Consider the following 24958-nt stretch of genomic DNA (forward strand, 5'->3'; position numbering starts at 1 on the left):
ATGGCAGACTAGAGCGTACCAAACACAACCGCACTCTGTGGCACACAGATTGCACCTGCGATTCACAACCAGCAGGTTAGAATCTGGATGCTTGAAAGCAATAACGACCTGAAGGTTAGCAAAACTGCTAAGAAATTGCCAATATGCCTTAAATAAACAGTATATGCAAAGCCTCATCCTTCCTAGGCGACACAAGTTGCACATCTCGGTTACCTTCATCTAATAGTATCACAATTTATAACAACCGAATGTTCCGCGCACACTCATTCTATGAAAGCTAAATTTAGGGAAAAGGTTAAAAGAAATGCAGAGGCTTAATATGCCAAACCTAATAAAATGTGCCAAAGCAATCGGTTAGCATAATTTAGCTTGGTAGATTATAGAAGTATTTCACACTGTCACTGTCTTCTCACCATCACGTGACAGAGGCACGCTCTTGAAGGGGGCCTGGTGTATTCCAAGCTGCCATGAGCGGCATGGATGCAAAGCCCTGCTTTAGCCATACTGTAGGAACATGCCTACCAGGCCGAGAGGCATCATGTCTAACCCTGGATCCAAAGGCACTGAAAGAATAGATTCTTATCTCACCTACCCATTTTAATAGCAAGGCTTGAGTAGGCCTTGTCAACTTGGGCTTGTTTTGCCGACGCACCCAAAATGGCGAGCCATTTAGACCTTATGAAGTAGTTAGTGCTTTCACACTAAAAATTAAGCATGAGGCAGTCCAATTGGGTTCATTAGCACACTCCAAAAGGTAACCATTAGTGATCCTAGATTAAAGGATGAGCATCCAGTGTTTAAAAGACAACCAAGAGAATATCAGTCAAGCATTCCTTTCCCCTTGGGCCCTGCATAAGATTCAGCATGTGCTGACACTCCCAGCTTTCCCGTTAAGCACCACTATACATAGAGCACTGGCAAACTTGGCATACCGACACCTTGGACCTCTGCGTCTTTGTAACCTTCAAGCTGTAAACTTCATTCTGAACACAGGTATCGGACAGAAAACGCCTAGAAAGAAAACAGCTCATCTGCTTCTGTTAGAGTTGTTCCTCACACTGTTCTACACCCACCTATAAAGCTATTTCCCTCAAGCTAGATACCCATTTGATCCCACTAGTATCCACAATCCGTGTGCTATGTCTAGTTCTTCACTCTCATGGTGCGCACAGAGAAGTCATAAAGACTCTCCATACCCAAAGTCAACAAACCACACGATTGATTCGCCGCATAGCCAACCGTCAGGCTGGCTTACAGGAGCGAAACACACTTCGCCTCACCCAGGCTTACATTATAAGCCGCACCACATACGCCCTCCCATACCTCCCCCTCAAACAAAAGGAGAGAGACCGAGTGAACGTGCTCCTACGAAGTTGCACGAAAACTGCTCTACGACTTCCCCCCAGCACATCTAATGCCTGACTCCTTAAACTCGGTGTACACAACACTTTCGAGGAACTTAGAGAGGCTACATTAACGGCAAAAATAGCCCGGCTATCCAACTTGGAGGCTGGCCGCACTTTATTATCCCACTTAAACCTAAGCCCAGTTACACACCCCATTGACGGTGTACCCCTTTTTCCTAACCTCCGCTCTAATCTCATCGTACCTCCAATCCCTAAAAACATGCACCCTGAGCGAGACCAGGGCCGCAGAATAGCCAGGGCTCATGCCCTTCACAGACAATATAGCGAGGACCAAGAGGTGGTCTACGTGGACGCAGCAGAATATACGTCAGGCTCCAGTATGGTCCTGGCTGTAGCCGACAATCAAGAAAAGCTGCTTACTTCCAGCTCTATAATCACCAATTCTACCACAGAGGCAGAGGAGGCAGCCATCGCGCTTGCTCTCATCTCTGCATCTGCCACAAAAAATATCTCTGACTCCAAATTTGCGATTCTAAATTATGCCAACGGCTATATATCCCGCAGCGCTACTCGCATATTACATTTCTGGCAGCCCCGGCACACCATAAGCCTCATTTGGATGCCAGCACATGCCGGCCTCCCTGGTAATGAAGAGGTTAATTCCCTAGCCTGAGGTCTTACATTCCGGGCTAGTGAAACGGAGCCCTCTCTACAGGCCGGGGAGCGCCTTCTCTCTTTCCGTGATATTCTCTTGTACTACCGGGACAAACGAAGGGAATATACACCCCCAGTCCCCTCTCTCACCATAGCGCAGGCCGTACACTGGCGAAACTTGCAGACTCGGAGGCTCCATACCCTACACTTCTATGTGCCCGATACCCAGACCAGTTTTCCTCATCATGCAGACTCTGCGGCAAACCAGGACACTTCATCCACATCCTTCTTACATGCCCCACCTTTCCTCATCCCCCATCATCGAATGTCGCAGAGTCCTACTGGGAGTCTCTCATGAAGAGCACTTCAAGTCAAGAACAACGGAAGATTATCTCCAGTGCTATGAGGAGGATTGCTCTTCAAGGACTTTCTTTGGCTTTATAAGGGTGTCTCCCACATAGTAAGGGAGCACCCAAGTGCCATGCAGGGGGCTTCGCCCCCACTGTTTGTTCAATGGCAATAAAATGTTTCTACCACCACCTATAAAGCTCCATACCCATCACTATGCACCCCAGTGTAAAGGAATGACGGCAGTGTGTCCACGTTGAGAAGCTGCTGCCACGTACCGAACTGCTTAACACGTCTCACTGCATTATGCATTTGCATGCCTTGGACTAACATCTGGCTGAGTCAGCTTTGGTTAGGGCACTATGCCACAATGCAGTTAGGCAGCGCAAGAGCTCTTGTACTCTACGCCAATCCACTAATGCTTGAGAGCTATGTCGGTGTACAGGCAAACAACGAAGCAAGGGCCACTTACGGGGTTCTTTCTGCCGTCATAGACGTCAAACACCAGACCTGCAAAAGAAAGCAAAAAAATCGGGCGGACAATTAAGCTCCCACTTTTAAGAATATGATGCCACAGCGTTTAATGCCTCCCGCATACGGCTCCTTTTGCGGATCCTCATTTCCATGCAAGCACATCGATACTCACCTAATCATTAATCCCTTCATTTGTGCCTCTATCATCTCGCATATACTGGCTAGCGTACAACCGTAAACTACTACATTATGTGAAAGCCCGCCACGATGGCTCGGCAGTTAGGACGCTCTTCGATGGAGGCAAAAACCAAGGCACTATGCGACGTCAGTGCACGTTGAAGAACCCTAGGTGGTCGAAATTTCTAGAGCCCTCCACTAAGGCGTCCCCATAGCCTGAGTTGCTTTGGGATGTTAAACCCTATAATCCAAACCAAACATTATGTGGAAGGCCTGCTGACATAGATATAAATCCCTGCTTTATAACCAAGCCAAATAAACACACCTGCACGGCCTAGGAGCAGTGTGTCTAACTCGGATTCCAAGGGTCTCGGAGCACTTGACTCCCATCTCAAAGGAGCCGCCAGAGGTTGCAGCTACTGCCAACTCGGCTGCATCATGTGGTCTTGTGGCGTCACACAACCCCATGACCAATCAGTATTTGGCCATGTGTAAATCTACAGATTGCTTCCAACCATGAAGAGATCTTAGAATGGGCACTGAGAGTTCTGCTATCTTGTTTGTGCAAGAAATATCACTGTTGAAAGGGTTCCTCACAAAATGCAGTGACTAGAGCGTGAAAAAACCAGACAGAAATTAGCATGTGCTTGTTAAAGTTATGGTACTTATAAAATTAACAACTGAGGGAGAGAAAAAGATGAGAAGAGATTGCTTTACCCACATCTTTACAATAGCAGTGCTTTGATAAACAACCTTAACCCCACCAAACCAGTGCCATGTTTAGGCCTTCCTTGGTATAACGATGTGACATTAGCATGGTATGACCCTGATATGATGCCTGCACAGACCGCTAGGGCATTTACGCATAGTGGAGCCTCGTTAATTTGAAACCACCTGTTTCAAGCCACTGCTATGTTCGAAGTGACGCCTAGGCTCCATCAAAATCACGTGTATTTCTTAAATTGCTATCTTTAATTCGAGCTCCGCACACTTTGTAACAAACTTCTGGTCCGCTCTAAGGTCAAGCATCTGAGAGTCAACTGCAAACACATATAATCAGCGGAGAAAAAATGCAAAAGAGATAAAATACTAAAAAATACAGCTAAACTAAGAAACCAAATAAAAAGGCCTTTGCCCAATAGCAAGGCAACCCCGTAGCCACAGGCCAGACACAGCACTCACCAATAAGCCGAAGGGCCAGGATGCAGTGAGGCATTGTCCACGTGATGTCATAATCCTTGGTCGCCGTGAAGTAGTAGCCCAGCACCAGGTAGCCCTACAGGAGGGGATGAGGGGATATGGGGATAACCATCAGGCAGTCGGAAAAAAAAAAAAAGCTGTGCAGGCAGACAGCAAGCGCCTGTATAGCACTTCAAAATCCAAAATGCATGAGAATGCGACACGGTTGCCAACTTAACAGATTTTTTGCAAAGAGCACAAGCTGTACGTCCGCCAACGGAGACCAAACAGCAACTTTGATGGCCAACCCTGTCACGAAGTCATTGCATGCACTAGAAGCAAAATACTGCAATTTTGGCTGCGCGTGCAAAGCCCCCATGTACACACATCTGACCAATCCTACCCGTGGGAGACCCACACCTGAAAAAGCACCATGACCCAGCTTGTCGAGATAAGCTCAAGTTTTCCTCAACATTCCCTCACTTAGGCACCCATTTGTTCTAATAATAAAAATTCACATTAAGATGGCAAATAAGAGTGCACCATAAAGCAAATGTGGCCCCTCAGCCAGAGAACAAGGTACATGGGAATCTTTTGCCAGACTACCACAATTAGAGAACGTCACTTCCAATTTTCCGGACTCCGATAAACCACCTTTTACTTTATTGGGGGTCGTAAAGGTGATTCAGCTGCGAAACAAGGTGTATTAGCAGCAGCTAAAGTTTATGGGAGGCGAGTCTGCGGTAAAAAAAAAAAGAATCAATTTTTGTGTGGTTATGCAATCCAAATGCCTAAAATATGTCAAGGCAAGATGGGACGTGCATGGTCTACCTACTATCAACAATACCATGACTAGATCCCAAGGCAGATTAACAATAATTTTTTTTCCCAATAATATGCGTCCTGTAAACTTTTGTGCCTGATAGTAATACAACTGCTTTCTTGGCTGGCATGAAGCAGGGGGTTACAAGCTGTGTGTACCTCACAGCTGAGCGAAAAAAAAAAAAAAAAAAAAAAAAAAAAAAGAACAGCTTGACCTTTTTTCCTTTTTTTTTTCTTTTTTGGCATCACTAGCACAGTGGAGGCTAGCACAGGCAATGATGGTTGGCACTATACTGCTCAGCTTGTTTAACATCCCTCCTCACTAGGCCAGACACATCATAATGCAGTTACGTGCCCACACTGCAGAGCAAAGCATAGAACCAGCCCTCAGCGTATCAGCAAGCAGCAGCACGAGAAGACGATTATCTATAAACAAGTACGCAGCTCCAGCCCCTCTCCTAGCAAAACTTCTGGCCCTAACTAGACAGTTAAAAGACTGCGGGGCACGAATATAAGAAACGCTGCTGAGGAAGCACTGTTGCAGTAGCAGCCACTGTGCCCGAACATTCCAGCTCAAAGAAACCATTTCAGGTGCCTTTTAAAGAACACCCCACTTCATTCCACTCTTGTCAAGGTCACGGCACAGCTCTGTATGATAAGCAATGTTTTGTACAAGCAAACATTGTCGACGACATTAAGCCCCACCTGAAAACCAGCAATTGACCCATGCTCCCTGCATGCATTTTACCTATCACTGCATGGCAACATCATCACCAATCTCCAACCACCAAAATGTGTGGCCATCGCGAGTTTGGAGCAAGTAAAACTCACAGAAGCCACCTCAAAGCTGATATTCCAAAAAAACATGATCCCACAGCTAAAGGACGTGCCTCTCAGCTTGACAGCTGCCCCAATGCAGATGTACTAGTACAGTTTCTACCCCCCGACCAAACCCACACAAGAGTAAGCTCACCGGGTTCTGCAACCGATGCCAATTTTTTTCTCTTGAACTCCTCCCCATACACATACGTGAAGGGACCCAGAAGAAACGTTCAAATTAACCGAAAGTTCGAATTGTCAATTGGACCTGAAAAACCTGCCAAAGCCTGTACACATCACAGTAATTTTACCTAATGAACATCTGCATGACAATTGTCTACATTTCAAATGACACTCAAGTCATTCAGTTTGGTTGATGGGATTTAACTTCCCAAACTGACTCAGGTTATGAGAGATGCTGTAGTGGAGGGTTAGAGTGATGGCAATGACATGGGGCGAAGAGGACTGCCAAGCTGGCCTTTGTGCAACACCCTGCTTCGTAACTAATACACAAAAGTTTGACTACCAATTATGAATATGTAATTGTGTTAGGAGGAAGCAAAATTTATGCACTTTAAAGTGTGTCAATACATTTCATCATAGATATTCAGTACACCGTATGAATCACTGTGGCGTGCATGGAAGAAAAGCTGCCCCCTCAAAGCAGCTTCTTTTTAAATTTTTTGTCCTAATTCTAACCATATATCAGTGATGCAACATATTTTAAGCCTCAGAACTGCACGGAAAAATTTCACTACTCACACAGCTCCAGTGAAAACCCTTTCACACCAGCACACTGCTCTCTATATCTCTTGCATGTAACCAGTACATGACTCCCAATGTGTGGAGAAGCCAACGTGAAGAGCGTTTTCATTTTTTGCATCTTTCTTATGTTGCTAAGCTTGTTTCTATCATTTAGCATCTTTGAACAGCTTCATCTTACACAGCAGCATTGCTGTTAGATGTTACACATCCTCTCCACAGTCACACCAACATCAAACCCACTGTGCTGCAGTATGTGCAAAAAATCAAACAGCGGGGGCTCACCATGGAGAACACAAAGCTGAAGGCAACTGAAGCCCGCGTCCCGCCCGCCACCTTGAGCACAGCGTACACGACAAGTATGTTGAGGAGCGAGTGGTACACTGCAAAACCTGCACGGCGTCACCCCCACGGGGACCAATTACACAGTTAGACAAGCGAGCCTACAGAAGAGTCAAGCAGAACACAAAACATGCTGATAACGAGCAACCCACAATCAAAATCAGCTAGTCCACTCCTGGTTGAACACACTCCTCCATGCTGATGCCTTGTTCCATGAGGTATATTACATGAAAACCTCTTTCTGGCAATGAAACAGAAGCTAGAGAGTTTCCCTCCTTCACGGCAAAAAACAGTTTCTGGCAGCAGTTTTCTCTCTTCAAACACGGTCTACTGTCAATGGGCATATTTCTAACACCACTGCCAATGTCTAAAAAAAAAAAAAAGAAAGAAAACACCTTTGAAGAAAATTTTTTCTTTTTATTAGTAAGAAGCTTCCTTAGATAAAGGTATTTGTGCCAACGTCAAAGCGAAGCTGTCATCCACAAAGCAACGTGCCAAGCAGCCACATGCACTTTCATGTGGACTGTTTGATGGGATGAGACAAGTTACAGACTCTTCATCCCTCTAGCCTTCCCTTCATTACCAAAGAAAGGTGCCACCAAATATTTACTACATGCAAGTGAAATAACTAACACTAGAGCCAGCAAAACTCAAAAGTATGCAAAGGTTTAGACCCAAGTAAACTAGAAATGTGTTGTAAAATGAAAACAAATCAACACCTGCAAAGAATCACATAAATACCAAAGCTGGGTTCAGCACTTACAGCGCAGTCACTGCGAGAACCCACACGAATACACTGTAGCAAGCCTAAGAAGAGCAAGTCGGCAGACCTCGATGTTCCTTTCCCACCTGTTCAACCGACACTAAGCCCAGCTTCGTGAAAAGGTAAATTGGCAAGATTGTACCGTTAGATTGCCAATTCGCCATGCAAAGCACTTTCTCCAATGCCCGAAGGAGACGACAGGTACAGGTTGTGTCAGGACTTCTCATGCAACAAGGTCGTCTTAAAAGACAAAAGAATGAACTAGAGGTCTCCTTCTACCAACAGCCATTCTCACAGGCACATTGGTGTTGCAATTAAGAGTTTGAATCGTGAGGCTGAAAAACATTTTTGAATTCAATTTTCTTGGCAATGAATGCACACAGATTACAAAGCATTTTTAAATGTGCGCATCATGACTCAACATTGCCTTCATGGTTTGAGTTGCACCTGTCGTGACCAACTTATGTAATAAGTGGTACCGTTCTGCAAAAAAAGAAAACTGCGTTTAAAGTGCTCACAATTGCAAAAATACGGGAAAAAATTTACAGTCGATTTAGCTTGGCTAGGCCAAATGCAAATTAGATGCGCCAGCCCTTCGATTTTCACTTCGACTTTGGGTTGCACATGCTTGTTTCCATACAATTGTCTACCACATTGTATGAAAGACCACCCGACATAGTTATAAAGCCCCACTTTAACCAAGCAGTACAAACGTGCCTACACAGCCAAAGAGTACCATGTCTAATTGGGAATCCAAAGATCCCGATGGGTTTGATTTTCATCTCAAAAGTGCTTCCCAAGTTGGCAGAACCTACCACAACTGCCTTCAGAGACATTGGAAAGTCAATGATTAGGGTCTCTAGTGAAAAGGCATACATTCAACATAGCCCCTTAGAATGAAAAAGCAACTATCTTCAAAACAATCTTCACCATTCATTCCGCATGCCTGCCTTGTCACAAAAGGGTTGCAACTATACCTTGTAGCCATCTCACACCGACTCCATCGCATTATCAGTGCTGCTACTGCCAAACTGCGATTTGGAGCAACTTTTGGAGCAGCAAAAAATGGACTTTCGAGCAAATTGAAGCACCTGTGTGCCGTTTCTAAAAGGTTCGTTGCTCAGCAAGAAGCCAATATATCAGCACAGTTATTGTGAACAAATCAACTTACAGCTACTATCTTGCTGTTGCCTTCCCTGTCCATTATTTCAAGGTGTTCTACAGCAAGGAAGTGTGACACTAAAAAAGCAAGTATTACATGCATTATCTATACCAGTGATTACCTGAAGTACAGTGCAGTCCACTTATAATGATACCAGATATAGAAATATATCGCTTATAATGATCAAATTCTTGAGATTTATCATTTTTTCCATTCCCCTATGTAAAAATAAACTAGATATAATGATTGATTATCGGCGGTACATCAGATACGATAGCTTTATTGCCGCCCGATAGGTGTCTACCATGAAAATTTGACTGAATATTCAATAAAAGATAAAATACGAAGAAGACACTAACGTGAAAACTCGACATATGCGGCGAAAACGGAAGGAAATGAGCCCTATCATCATCGCAACCGCAGCCACGCAAAGGGCGCTGCGGCTGTATCGTCATCGCCATCGCCGATTCTGCGTCCATGGAAGATGGCGGCGACCACATTGACATACAGCGCGATAGCTCACGAGAAAACGGCAGATTCATCAGAAGTTTTGATAGGGTTTCAAGGTTGGAAGCCTCGTGAAACAATACGGACATTCGCACTCTACAATTTCAACAATCATCAAGGCTGGGGATTTCCTTCTGTTCATCTAGTCGCTAGCCGGTTTCGTGCACGCAAAAAGGACTGCCGCCAGCGTACACGCTACTGGAAGCGATGCTCACAGCGATTATCAAGTTTCAGCTGCTGCTCAAGCAAGCACCAATTTCCAACTTCTTTAAGTATGCTTAAGCTATTTTATGGTTTTTTTATGTATACTGCAAAAAAGTGTTTAGTGCTCTTTACGATGATTAGCATTGTTCAAGCCGATTTACTCATCGCTAGTAAGTAGGCAAACCTACCTGCATGAGAAAATATGTGGATGTGCTTTTTTTTATAACGATAATCAGTTATAATGATCAGATTTTCAGGTTTTCTCAATATTGTGATAAGTAGACTGTACATATACAATCAAAAACAATGAGTTTGGCTATTTATAGCCCAACCTGGCAACCCTGTGGCACGAACGACGCGAAAGCTAGCAGCGCCATGTCGGCGCCATCAAGGCACCCTGCTTTATATATTATTTTGCTCAAACGGCTATGTATGAGATTGCATTCAATGCAACAGATGGCGCTACACAACCACAACTTATCATCACCATTATACTTCGGCCCACAGCCTATTCTTCGCCTCATTTCCGGCCGCTCTGATCCCTCTACAGCCCTGTCGTTATCATCATTGCTTGATATTCATTTTGGAGCACTTTGGCGCAATTTCAGCAGTTTGTATCATGATGGCGCAGCAAATTACGTTTGGTGCAGAATGGCGCAATTGGAGCAAGAGTGGAAGCACTGCATTATTAACCAAGAACCAAAACGAACAAGTTGACTTTCTCTGAAACTTTTGGACAATGTATGCACACAGTAGCTTCCAAAAATGTTCCAAAAAACTTGCAATAAACAACCTTGCTATGATCATTTTTAAGGCTGGTATTGGAGACTAGATGCCCTTAACCTGTTGCCTGACAAAGCCACTGGAACAATGCTCACAGGAACAATGGCCAATGGCCTTTCCCAATAATGATAGCCATTCCATATCACGACGGAAGACAATACGTTAGGAGGAATATTGGATGCTTTATCGATAGATGCAGCAATGATTTCCTTTCTTTATAGAATTTTTCTAGATCTGGTATTCTATTTGGCAGTTCTCGGGCATACCAGACAGTTGTTGCGGATAGCAAATGCGGAAGCAGTTTTCTAATGAATGATAAGGGGTATTCTTTTTTGACACTGACAGTGGCGACTGCTTCATTGAAAGCAAATTTTCATAGCATTCTACTGATAGCAGAATGATAGGAGTGATAGGGATGGAAGCGAAACAGAATCAGCAGAAATCAGCTGAAGGCTGATTTCTGCTGAAGACATCTCCCACAGCAACAGAGCACGCCTAAAACTTGCGTATTATTTTTTTCACGGGGCAAATTAACATCCATCATGTGATAGCGTAAAGGTCCCATGTCCCAGAAAACCTGACATCAGCAATGTTGCCATTATGTCATTAAAACAGGCAAAGAAGTATTTTGATTTTTAAAACAAACCTATAAATTGGTGCTAGAATGTGCTGATGGGTCACAAACATCTTAGGATGTTTATATATGCAGAGTAAAGACTGGGCTAAAAAATAAAGCTGGGTAAATAGGGCGGGATTTGAAACCAGGACCCTTGGATTGCGGATGGCCACGCTACCAATAGGCCATGAAGGCTCATTGGTTCAGGCTGGATAGATGTGGACCTAGTGTATATGTCGGGGTCTCTGACTTATGGAAGTGCCTAGCAGACATATACCAATGTGTACCTAGGTATTCATAGGTATGCTAGTTAGGAATTATGTAATTAGTAGAAAACTGTGAATTCTGAGATGGTTGATTTCACTTGTACATTTGGATGCATGTGCAGGTATGCACTATCATGCTACATTCTTAGAGGTGGCGCTTAAGCGTCCCCCAAGTTTTCATCACTCTTCCTTCAAAATTTATTCCGAACAGCTTTCTGAGTGAAACATGCATATAAGGGGTAACTGTGCTCCATGTAAATAACTAAATCAGCACAGAAGGCCCACTAACATTCAAAAAAGATAATTCAAGCTGAACAGGTTAAAGACAGATTTTGGCAAGTCACTGATTGTGTGAAAACTGGTACAGCACACAATGAAAAAACCCATCTTGTGAACCCATCACAAATCCATACATTGAGGTATAGTTCTGAGGTCCACAGTGATCTTTCATGGCCCTTTTCTGATCCCTCCTTGTAGGTCAGGGTGGTCACCCTGTGAATATCAGCGGACGAATGCCCTGACCATCTTTTCAGCTGCCTGGACACAGAGCCCTGACTCCCAGGTAAAAAGACCAGGGGCCATCATACAGCACTGCCCACTACTGTGCCATAGCTGCTACACGGGTATTCAACGCAACCGCTTCCTTAAACACAACAGAAACAGTAAGACTGCTTACGCCAAACAACATTAACAGACACGACCAGCGTTTGTTTGCCCACACTTTTTGTGGTCCAGCATAGCATCGTGTGCCAACAGGACAACTGAGTGTCAGCAGATGCAGGAATCAGGGCACAGCTCACCATAGTTAAAGCAGCAGAGCACCAGGCCACACAAGGCAAAGTAGAAGTGCTGCGCATTGGGGCTCTTGCCCAGCAGGAAGTTCCGATGGATCAGGGCCAGCGGGTAACCTGCAGAGGCAGAGACAGTCAGTCCTCCGTCACGGCAAAGGGCTCACGTGACAAGCCCACCTACACTCTTCCCCCAGGCAACTGCACGCATGGCTAACCCCTGGAATGGACTGCTCTCCATAACTTTGTACACTCATCTACAGGACAGCACACACACAATAAAGGCATAGGCTCCTTAAGCATCAATTAACAGGAAACACCGCAGACAGCATGGCATGGTAGAAGAGGACAGGGAAAGGAAGGAGAGGGGAGGGCAAGTGGGCAGGGTGGTTTGGTGTATTATATTTGATTTGATTTATTTATTTCTCAGAATAGGAGCAAAAGCAAAAGGCAGAATAATGCCTGATAAGGGCTCTTGCCCCATACACAGTTTGGCACGACATTCATTGAACATAGCCACAGGTAATATTTTTCACATTACCAGCTTCCAGAAAAGTGATTTTAAGTGGATGTGGCACAGCACTCAAGAACAGGCACTAGCACGAAAAACACATCAGCACTACAAAAAATGCAGTCGGAACATAATTATCAAATTGTATGTGAGAAGCAATAACAATATAACAGCAATATACAATAACAAGATACCAAAGGGATAATAGAGATAATAAATACACAGAGACACAAGCATGAGCACACTAAGGTAATACTATGTTATTTTCAATGAAAATGGCTTTAAGAGTTCTTTTGGAGATATGGACACTGAAGTCTATTAATTGTCGTACTTGATTAAAAGGGTAGGTATCTGATATTCAGTATGCTGTCGTCCATAATTTGTTCTTGTTTTTGATGGCCGGAGGTATTCTTTATGGAATGTGTAGGGAGTATTCACATCCTAAGTATATGCGTTGTAGTAAATATTTTCTTTCCTAGTATGCTGTAGCAATTTGAAATAATAAACTTGGTTGGTTTTAAACATTTGACGTTTCAAGAATAGCATGAGGGTTAACGTCCCAATGCGACAAATAGACTACAAAAAACACCATAGCAGAGAACTCTGGGTTAATTTAGACAGCCCAACGTTCTTTAATGTGCACAGACATCACACAGCAAATTGTCTTTTTTAAATTACGCCTCCACTGAGATATGGCTGCCCCGGCTGGGATTTGATCTTTCAACCTTTGATCAGCAGCCAAATGCTAAAGCCACCGAAATCTCACAATGTGCAGTATGTTACAGTATATAATTAAACAGTAGCGTATGGAACTTAAATGTCTCAAACCTGCCGTGGGCAATGAAGGATGCCACAATAGGCCCTCTAACGCATGGCAGAACCAGCCATGTCATATTGACGCACAGTCTGGCATCAGGAAAACATTAAAGGAACAATGGAGACAGAGTGAAAGAGTGAAATTAGCTGGCATTGATAGATTATACTACACCATATAAGCAACAAAGAAACTGCTCTCAATGAAAATGAAACCTTAAAAAGAAAAACCAAGAAGACCAAGAAACTGAAATACAGGTGTCACCATTACCAGCCCATTTCACAAGTAAAATGCGTGCATCAGCACCGAATTTTCGATACATGCCTCAGAGGCTATACTTCGCTGCCATTCTCTTAATAGCAGCAGCAGCCAGTCTTTCTTGGTGTGGTGTCGTCAGTTTCAACTGAGTGGCAGCGAAAATTTCATTTTAATTTTTTCACCCATGCAAGAGCTTTCTGCTGCTGGATTAATGTTAATGCACCTAAAAAGAGCAAGAGAATCAATCGTTTCTGAGAACATTAATTGGACAGAGCCATCCTCAGCACCATGGCAACCAGCAAACTCCAAAATCAACTTGTAAGTAAAAAAGAAACCCTTAAATAGTCAAGTCAGCGGCCGACAGTATAAAAGAGCTGCTGCAAAAGATGATGCGGCCTGCACATGAGAAGGGGAAAGTTTTACGGGACACCCGAAGCAACAAACGAATGACATAGCAAAGAATTGCGCAACTCCCAATACTATGGCACAAGACAATGAAACAATGGGCCATCTATCACTGACGCAGAATAGAGCCCATTATTACACCTGTCCCTGGACTCATTACAGATTAGGTCCACTGACAATAGAACACACCAGATGTGTGGTACTCTCCATATCACACCCCTCTCCTAACCCTTTCCCTTTAGTAGGGGCAACAAATTGGTTCTCATCATTGTGGCTAGGACGGCCATATGAATATTGTTTGATGCCTAGGTGAGCAATTTGTCGTTTTTGTTTTTGAGCAAGGAAGTTAGAAGGCTTAAAAGCTTTTTTTTTTTCATTAAACCTCCTTTTCTGTGACACTATTCCATCATCACAGCAGCTTTTGTTGAAGTCCCTCTTACAGCATACATTTGACTCCACTGACAATAGAACACACCAGATGTGTGGTACTCTCCATATCACACCCCTCTCCTAACCCTTTCCCTTTAGTAGGGGCAACAAATTGGTTCTCATCATTGTGGCTAGGACGGCCATATGAATATTGTTTGATGCCTAGGTGAGCAATTTGTCGTTTTTGTTTTTGAGCAAGGAAGTTAGAAGGCTTAAAAGCTTTTTTTTTTTTTTCATTAAACCTCTTTTTCTGTGACACTATTCCATCATCACAGCAGCTTTTGTTGAAGTCCCTCTTACAGCATACATTTGACTCCAAACGTTTTGAGGGCAGAACAAAATGCCTTGCCCTCTCGGTATGGTCCAGCTAATAAGTGAGCACAATGTGCCCTTCCATATCCAGTCTTTCATTCATCATCATCAGCAGCAACAGCAGCTTAACAGCACCCGTTGGAGGACAAAGGCCTCTCCAATTCCGTCCTGTGCCAACTGCTGCTACTACACCCCAGCAAACTACTAATCACATCCGCCTATCTAACCCTCTGCAACCCCTTGCTACACTTGCTTTCTCTTGGAATCTGCTTCGTTACCTTTAACGACCATCAGTTTTTTTATGCACGGAGACCAAAATAAAGGAGCCACCAAACTCTCCGAATTTCATCATGTTTTTTATTACAGGCAGGAGGCAGTTCTTCAACATCTTATGTAGGTTTGTCGCAGTACTCTTGCGGAATTCACTTAAACAATGCATTTCCTGCCTTCCTCCAAGATATGTTTGCAGTGAACACTCCTATGAGTGGAAGGCTTGGGTTTGATTTCAACTACTGGGAGGTTCGTTTAACACAGCAAAACCTCATGCGAGCATTCCAAGTTCATCAGCTTCCAGCAAAATGCACATCATGGTGAAGATTTATGGCCAATAGATCCCCACTATAACAGGTTAGCAAGGAAATGCTCAACCTACTCTAAAATATTACAGCCAAAATCAAGGTTGTCTAGCTTACAAAAGGGCTTCCTAGCCTACACTATCGAACCTCATTTATAATGCTTTAGTCACATTGTCAGTCAGTACATTGCGACTACATAATTCAAAGAAATGTTTCAGCAAACTGTATAAGCTGCGTTTGACATGAAAAAGAGTGGGGGTTTAAAAGCATGACTTGAACCTAGTCATACGAGCAAAAGCTCTGTTAAAGCATGGTTTTGCATGGTTTAGCAAGGTTGTGCATACTTTGACAGCTTGAATTAGAGGGTCACTTAAGCTTCACACCTTAAGAGCAGACTGCCTTCAACACCACCTTTTCATTCAGCGGTTTTGAATATATTTTTTTAAGGAGGCTTCCGGGAAAGGAAGTCACAGTATCTGTCATTTTTCTGTGGATACCTAAACTTGATTTGTAACTTGGTTTATAAGAAAGGGAAATGCGCAATATCTGCCCCAGTTCTCGATGGACACCTGAACTGAAGGAACTGCTTTCAGAACAAAAGTCACTACGACAAACTTGCACCCTAAGTAGTAAAGCTTACACTCTCATATTCCTTCTTGCAAGCCATGCTGCATGGTTGTAAGAACAAGCTTAACCAGAATAAAGTCAATTTGCAATAGAAGTGGAAACAAAATGGATTAAGACATGCAACAGGAACACGCCCACCAGTATGTCTCCACCCACGAAGCTACTCTTTGTGCACAATTTGCATGCCCACTAACTTCATTCATACATTATCAGCTTGTTTGCTAGCATGCTCAACTCAGAAAACCCATTAGCATCCATATTTCAGTCATGGGAAGTATCGAAGGTACATGTATCTTCGATACTATCTTTAGATACATTTTGCATATCGGCATTAGGCATCACGTGCTGAAAATAAAGGTAATGGAGTATCAGTATCAAAAAATATTTTTAGTGGATGATGTATTTTAACGATACTCGACACTAAAAAAAAAGCTCTGCAAAATATTGAAGCCGCTGTGAGTAAGACATTGGGTTGACGGCGCTCACTCAGGCGTTAGTACAAGCCGGGAGGCAGCTTTGCTTGTACTACTGCCAGAGTTCCCTCCTGCTAGGAGTTTCCTCCAAACACTCCATCTCATTAGCCTCGATCTATCCATATTTCCTTTCTTTATGAAGTTGTTTACTTGTGAGCACTGAGTGTGTACCACAAAGCCGCTAAGCTGTTAACAGACACACAGAAACAAAGAACAAAAGCGACCACGAAAAAGCAAGGAAGACAAGCATGCAGTAAAGATGAAGTGCCCTCTATCCCTAGCCACTCTCCCACCCTTTGCCATCTGCCCCCTTGTGCATCTCTGATGCATGTGGTTCTCGTCAAGCCGAGTGATCACTGTGGTGACAAACGCAGTAACTTAAGCACGGCCCTAGCTCTCCAAACCCCTGAGCTTCGCATGTCAGCAAGAACACGTGCTTCTAAGGCCTCAGTCGGCCATGATGCAGTCAGCTAATCACTGTTCTTGTTGTTTACAGCATTCGATTCAAAACAAATCCATTCTTTGTAACTGCGCACAGAAAGGGCTTCCACTAGGCTTTTCTCTGTAAAAACTATTACATACATCTAAAATTTTATGAAATACACAATGTGAAAGCCGTGTGCATGTCCTTTCCCAGCACATAACTTTGAATAACAAATGCGTTGTCAAACAACTTTTTTGCCAAAAACCTTTCAGCCAAGTGTCAAATAAATAAGACTTGTAAAGAAAACTGTTAAAATGTTGTTTGAAATATGCTAAATGATTGGCATCATACTAGCCGCTCTCTCTTTAAAGGATATAGACACCAAATTTTGGTGGCATTTTTCTCAATGATGCGTAAGTCATTACTGTATATCAATCCACACGCAGTTTTCGCTTATGGCTGCTAAATAATTTATAACTGATTTTTCTTTGCTCACCAGGTTTGGTTTCATTATCTGAGAGATGCCTGTGACGTCACAATCATGTCTTGATGCACGGCTTAATCTCTCATTCTTCACTTGTAATGATTCCTGTTCTTGAGGCAGGCTGGCTCTATTATTGTAGTGAATTCAAATGACACAGCAAGGATTATATCGCTGTATTTCCATCCCTCGCGTGACCTAGACTTGGCTGTGACGTCACAGCCATCGCTCAGCTGTTGAAACTGAAACCGAAACAGGTGAGAAACGAAATTCGATTATAAATTATTCAGCAGTCACAGGCGAATGTGACGTGGTTATCTGTGTACAGTAATGTCCTAGGCATCATTACAAATGATAAAACACGAACCCAAAAACGAGGTGTCTATAGTCCTAGAGCACTTCTATCTTTTACCTACAAGGAGCCTAAGTTCTCAGGCGATGTGAACTTGACCTACCTCCAAGATACTCGAGCAGGCGCGGCTATGCTTCACTCTTATCTGCTGATAAATGGCACCTTTATCAAATACAACTGTTCGGCGTGATCGTCTGCGTATGTAGACAGGCATTTATTTGCTTCGCTTATAGAATGCCCATATCGCGGGGCTCTTTCAGAACTAATAAAAATGTTCAGCCATTTTATTTCTGTTGTTTTCCTCTAGCTTTTACCACAGACTTACTGCACTAAAACTGCTCAGTTCCCCAAGTGCGCAGCAAGTTATCACAGAGCAAACAGACAGGCCACCTGGTAAGTAACGTGTAGTATATGAAATGAAAAGCAACAGAAAGTACCAGATTTATTTGTACGTAGCCAAGTGCTCACTGGTCGGTTCATATGAAGAACAATAGCTTAAACACATTTTCCGCTAGGCTGCTTGTGAAAGCGATCACTTCTTTGTAACATAGCTTCAATTCAATGTGTGAAGTTCTGACAAGGCCAGCTGCCCAGACAGCAGAACTTCAATAAATTTGTGTTGTCAGATTTGTTTAAGCCCTTTCAGAAAAAAAACTAGATATAGGAATCCACTTAAGATTCCTGAAAGCACGGCAAAATTTCCAAACTTCGCTAATAATTTGCAAGGGCATTATTGCAAGCTAGCTGGTGCATTTCTTAAAGCATGTTTTAAGCGCCAACGAAACACAAGGAACAGAGTAGACAGGATCCCCTCCAAAGGCACTTCAGTAATAATGTTCACGCCTTTATCATATTTTGGGAGTTCAGAGATTTATCGAAGTACCGTCGATACAGTATCGAGTATCGGAAATACAATTTTTCACGGTATCAAGTATCGGTATTGAAGAGACTTATCTTGAAGTACCTTGCCCCCTCCCCCCCTGCCATATTTAAGCTGTAGCTTTGAGCAGCCCCCCTTTAGTTGATACCAATGTGCCAAGCCCCCAGCAGTGCCTCTAACAAAACTGCCGCAACTGCCTGCTCATAGTTTGAATGCTTCACATAATTGTGTCTGCCTCAATGCCACAGACAGATAAAGCACCTGTCAGTTTTTATTCTCTGGCTGCCCACTTGCCTCTATCTCTTCCCGTACACAACTGACATTTGTGGGTTTTTTTTGTGTTTTTTTTTTTCTATTCATTAAAAGCATTTTCAGATCATATGCTTTCCGTGGAGCCAGAAAGAGCACTAAACAATTCCCATTTAGAGCAAACACTGAAATAGACAGCAAGCCCAGAAACAGAAAATTGAATTTTTTAGTTTAAAAAAACAGAAGGCTAGAAGGAATGCCACAGTGGCGGGCTCCAGTTTAAACTTAGCAGTGGCCCAGTGAACTGTGCTATATTTCCCCTACAGCTCCTTGATCAGTGGGGAACAACAAACAATGGTGCCGCCAAAACAAAGGGGCTGCACCTGCAGGTGTCTGACAGCGATAGAATAAAAGATGATGAATTGCACATTCTACAATAATCCTTCGGTACATACGCTCCTCCGTCAAAGAGAAATAAAACAGACACTGCAGGGGAAACACAGAAGGCGTCCATTTGCTGTGCTGGTGCATGCTATGAGGTCAGGGTAGCAAAAATTAGTCTCGATTCTTTTTGTTCTTTCCATCATATTAAATTTCCGCTTTTTCCTGAACTTGGTCTAATGTCTCATTTGCATGCAGACAACTTTGTTAACCTGAAAGGTTGCTTTGTTTAGAGATATGGGTTGCAGCCAAATATGACTCGTTTCAAAAACTTGTGTGTTGTGCCACGCTCCTGTAATGAAAAAAAAAATAAAAAAAACTGGTACTGATGTTTCTCCAGGCTTAGAGGGATTATTAGTAGTCATGAACACTGCGTAAAGCTTCCTAGCATAGTCTTTTTTAAGAAAATTCACCTCTAGACTGTGCGCCTTGCCCAAAGTACATTTCACAAGATTACAGATTACTTCTGGGCTCTTGGCATAGAGTTTGACAGTTAATGGAATGCTTAACACTTGCGAATGCATTCTAGAAACGTTAGTTCTGAACTAACCAGCCTATGTTGACCCCCATGCTGCTGAATTCTGGCAACATTGCACGACACAGGGCATGGTGTCTTATGTGGAGGCTAGCATCTACCACAATTTATTTTTTAACTCTCTCTTTATTGAAAGCACACACAGAGAGAAGCTGAAACATGTGTTACTGACACTGGCTACACACTAATTTATGAAGAAAAAAATGCATTTACAGAAAAGAAAAAAAAAAGTGATAGTGTCGAGCAGTTCTTTTATGGAGCGTACTTTAAAGGATGTGCTTATTGGTAATTAGATGCTGAATGCTGTGGTTACTTTTATTGATAACATCATCAAAGTGGAAATTTTCATGTCATTTGGTATTTCACCAGGATGATACACACAGTGCTGCTTAAGGCTGATCAGAAGTCACTACTTCGCGGAAAATGCTGTTTAGCTCATCACAAAACAGGCCCTGAAATAAGGCAGCAAAAAAAAAAATGATATGAGTGCAGAAGTGACTACCTGGCCGACATTTATTGAAGTCGTTTATCAATATGTAATTTTATGGGTAATCTTGCAATTAAACTGTGCCAACTTCTGCTTGACCCTTTTTCTTGGAACTACAAAACCCAGAAGCATTATCGTTACCTAGTCCTTACGGAACACTGGGGAAGGTCTACTGACCTAGAATTCCAGAAATTACAGCACAGAATTTCGTTTCAAAGGATATTTATTACCCATTTCAGCTCGAAAGTGGGATGGAGGCGGCAAGAAAAAAAAAAAAGCTATTAAGCAATAACACTACCTAAGTAAAAAGGACACAAAGCTGATTACAGACACACCAGTGCAACCGCTCAAGCGAATACTGAAGCCCTCAGCTGCGACGTCTTTCGTCGCTAACCTGTAGTTCCCTCTCTTCTTAAACTGCCTTCTTGGCCCCTTTGCTCAACGCCCGCTAGCCACCGAAAGTGATCTATTTTCGCGAGAAAAGCGGAATCCTAGCACACGCGTAGAGGTGCGGGCATCACAAAGGTCGGTTCTGCCAGGCATTGCTTCGGACCGCCCGATGCACACGTCCAACTTTAACAGAGCTAAAACAGAGAATAAGAGGGTTGGAGATCCGTCAGCGCCTCGCAACATATCAGCAGGCCGCCACGCGATGACCTCAAGCACTTCGCTTTGGTGAAGAGCCCGTAAAATGATGAATGAAAGGCGCAGCTTCTTTCCCCTGCGCGGGCAGCAACTGTCTGCGGAGCAAAGAGGGAAAAAAGTACGTCGCGCTTCCGTCTTCGCCGCCCGCGGGTCCTGTACGAAGGCCGGCCGGCACGCACCGCTGCCGGAAGCTTCGCTTTTTTTTCCTCGTACTATTCTGGCGACTGGACGGCCAACGAACCCAACCAGTTCTCGGCCCCGTATCTACGGCAGAGAAAGCAGCGTAACCATATCCGAAGCTGCACTGATACGCCGTCAGCTGGAACGATCGGATAGCGCCACGAAAACCAGGCTCTGGCGCTGGTCCAGACGCATATATGTGACCGGATTTACTAGCGGGCCAGTCCGGGGTTCAAACCGGGTGCAGGCTGCGAACGTGCGCTAACCTAAGCTCCGCAAGATGCGAAGGGCGCCGAGATTCACGAAGCAAAGCGATGTCGCAGCATCCGCGCAGGCGAGAAGAGGCTCACCTGCGAGGATGGTCAGAAGCAGCCTGAATGCCGCTTCCGACGAGCCCAGGTAGGCGGCCACCCGACCCAGCGTGCCCGGCGCGGTCATGATCGGTGTGCGCTGCCAAGCGCCTCGAGTCGGCCACTCGCCGCCGTCAGCGTCACAATAGCCAGCACGCCACGCGGCGATCGCTCGAGCAGCGACGCACGTAACGCTTCGTCAACTTTTCCGCTCGCACAACCACGCGACGACGATGACCGCGGCAAAACAGCTGCCGTCGAGCGTTGCGTCACGTCGTTGCGTACACCTCGTGTCACCGTCCACAACTACAACCTTGTAGGCATGGTAGAAGAACAAATGGTAGCGTAACTCCCATAGAAGCCTGCGTGTCGACTCTGAGCGAGGCTTTAGTTTCCCAGCGCCGCCTGCAAACTGTGAGGCACAACAAACACGTGACGTTGCTTGTGACGTCACAGTGACGTACTTTTGGCGGGGAATTTGATTGTCTTTTTACTTATGAACGAAAAACAAGGCCAACAACGACGGAGACAGAACGATGCTAGGATAAGGCAGAAAAATGGACACCGTAACAGTTCAGTCAACTTTACTTGACATGGATTTCTACTGTCGTTTTACGTTAACTGAAATGTTACGGCATCTTTAACCACCTTATCATAGCATCGTTCTGCCTCCGTCGTCGTTAGCCTAGTCTTTCGTCGCGCGTCATGTAAACGCATTCTGGGGCTTATTTCTTCGAGCACGTTTGTGAACAAGGGCCTTCAAGTGAATTCGGCAAGCACATGGATAGAACCACATGGCTTGAGGCATTTCACTAAGGGCATAAATGAGTGAAGCTGTGCTGCATAGAAAGTCAGGCTTTATTAATTCACGATTACTTACATAGACGCTTCACGACAATGAAAAATAAGTGTAGGAGAGCGACCACCGCTCATTCGTCACGATCTTCATGAAATCCTCGTGATAACAAAATGACCTGAGTGTAGGTCTTCGAACGAGACGCGGTGAGAATATAAAAGGGTAAAAGATCTTGCTAACGAAGTACATATCAGCGTCAAAGAACAACAAAAACAAACGAACGGAATAACTAACGCTAGCGCTAGAACGCCAACCTGTAAGAGCTTAGGTAAGCAATTCAAATTTGGATTGCTAGTATTTAGAAGTTATTGCGTCTGAGAAGTGAAAATATCTACGATATAGCTTCGCTCCAATAAATCTCACCCTGTTCATGATTCCCATATTTTACTCGCGCTTCATTTGCCACTGAAAGGAGTCAATGTGAGGTTACAAATTTACAACTTAAGCGTTTAACATGTTCATGAGAAAGATCTCATTGACAATAGGAACATCACTGTAATAACAGCTAAAGCACGTTCAGCGAACGTTGCTGCGGTAATACGACGCAGTAAGCAAAACACGCAGCAAAGGGAGCGGAACGGAAGGCTTTGAGCAATGCGACACGCGTCTTGGGGGCAATAAAATCTCACCTTCACCGCTCAATTAAAACATGCAGCGATACGCCGCTCATGCAGACGTGTATTCGTAAAACAAGCCACCACTTTTGCGACGTGCCTGGGAGGCCGAACCGAGCCGCAGAGCTGTGACGCAGCATTGTCCCATCGTCCGGAAATGCGCACATGCAGCGGCAATCAGTTTCTCATCGAGCACACACAGTCTTCGCCTTGCAACTTTACCACAACCAGCAGAATGAAATACTGACTGTTTGGTACAGATAACCCACTCTGTACGCAGCACGCAACGATGAACGTTGAACCGGAACTGATGACGCACCCATCCGCGGGTGAAAAAAGCTTTGGTCTGAGCCATTTCTGAGCTTTGGGCAACTACGCAGCGGATAATAAGTGGCCGAGAGAGGCCGTTAGAAACAAGTTAAAATATTATTAAAAATGTGACACGTTTTTTCTTACGCAAGAAACAAAAACTGCATTCATTCCTGAACGCGAATATTATGTTTGCTTTCTAGTTCTTTGGAATTCTGGCAGATCTTATTTTCTGTGTGCTAGTAATTTGCCTCACAGTTCGCAGGAGCCCTCATCATCGAGTTGATGCCGCTGGCAGTAGGCAGCTGCACGCGTTTTCTTCCAAGTTGCGCGACCAGTTGTACTACATTGACCTTGTTGTAGGTGCCTACAGCGTCGCCGCGCCGCGACGAAAATGAAGAAGCCGCAAAGCGGCGCCACATATGGCATATTTTTACGTCACAGACTCGTTCGCTTTCGTTTTCGGTTTTCGTTTTGTGTACTTATTCTGGGGGGTAGATAAATATTATGGGCCCTAATAAACATATTCGATACATTAGAGACATAAAGAAGTGCACAGCGGCAAGGTACGCAGGTAGACTAGAAATAAGAAAGTAAAATACACCGCTTTCGTTTAGAACTCCAAGAATTCTGATTTGGGACAGCTAGAGGATGCAGACTTGTATAAGTTTTGGTCCGTGTGTAGCGAAATCGTGTAGAGGATTGTGCGCGTGGATAGTTGGATCAGCGTTACTAGATCACCTGGTGAGGTGGAGGGGGAAGGAAAGGAAGAGAAACATGTTTTGCCTCATGATGACGCTGTGCACTGAAACACGCCGTATCATGGTAGAGCGCGGGCTCCGGATTGATGATGGTTCGTTCCCTTAATTTCTTCGGAGGGATTCAGATATTTCCAAACGGGGTGATTGGGCGGTGATCAAGCAGAAATTAAGTGAATATGCGGATGGTGAAACACATATGCAGAATTTACAGTATACGAACTGCACAAGCTACAGGGGCGAAGTCATGCAGTTCAACATCTGTAACTTAATTGAACAATCTCAGAGAAATTTGCTTTCTACTGGGTGTTAATGTCTATAGTCCCTACAGACTTCCAAGCACAGTGCATTGATCTAGATCGACTGGATCGTCCTCAATCACTTGCATCTTTACCCCTTAATAATTAAACGAATAGGGGTGGTCATTAATTTTCACACTTGCCCCAGCGTCAACTCCCCAATCAGAAACGTACGTCATGTGAGGTGGGAACAAAATTCCCCGCGGGTTGGGCTCAACCTTGAACCAGCAAACAACACGAACTACATCAATGCCATATCATATTCCCTGGTGGTGATTCTGGGAGCGGGCAACGGGAAAGAGCATTGCCATCTTGATGTTTGCGACCCTATGTGACATCGAAGGTGTATTCCTGCAAACGCAGAATCCAACGGCCCAGGCGTCAAGTCAAATTTTTGAGGGTTGATAACCAACACAGAGCGTGGTGGTCGGTATAACGATCGTGAAATGGCGGCCGTAGTGGTAAGGGCGGGATTTCTGAACTGCCCAAACGACGGCGAGACACTCTTGCTCAGTGATAGTGTAGTTGCGTTCCGAGAGTTCGACTGGCAGATGCAATTACCTTTTCCCGAGTAGAGGTATCACGTTGCAGAAGTACGGCGCCGATACCGAGGTTGCTGGCATCGGTGTGGAGAATGGAGGAAGCAGTGTCGTCGGAGCGA

General features: G+C 44.2%; 1 protein-coding gene across 3 annotated transcripts in view; it reads right to left on the reverse strand.

Annotated features, from left to right (window-relative positions):
• Positions 1-21783, reverse strand: part of nes (lysophosphatidylcholine acyltransferase 3 protein nessy) — a 49524-nt gene extending 27741 nt beyond the window's left edge. The window contains exons 1-5 of one of the 3 annotated variants that reach the window (XM_084598135.1): positions 21462-21783; positions 12046-12153; positions 6888-6994; positions 4203-4296; positions 2842-2879 (exon numbers count right to left, since the gene is read on the reverse strand). In XM_084598135.1, the coding sequence (XP_084454261.1) occupies positions 2842-2879; positions 4203-4296; positions 6888-6994; positions 12046-12153; positions 21462-21549 (435 nt within the window). In that variant the 5' untranslated portion in view covers positions 21550-21783. The remainder of the gene's footprint in view (positions 1-2841; positions 2880-4202; positions 4297-6887; positions 6995-12045; positions 12154-21461) is intronic. The other 2 variants (XM_084598134.1, XM_084598136.1) reach the window with 2 other exon arrangements.
• Positions 21784-24958: the final 3175 nt, after the last annotated feature.

The sequence above is a fragment of the Amblyomma maculatum genome, chromosome 3 (assembly GCF_055883805.1).
Source record: "Amblyomma maculatum isolate TAMU_Amacu chromosome 3, ASM5588380v1, whole genome shotgun sequence".
NCBI classification, from domain to species: Eukaryota; Metazoa; Arthropoda; class Arachnida; order Ixodida; family Ixodidae; genus Amblyomma; species Amblyomma maculatum.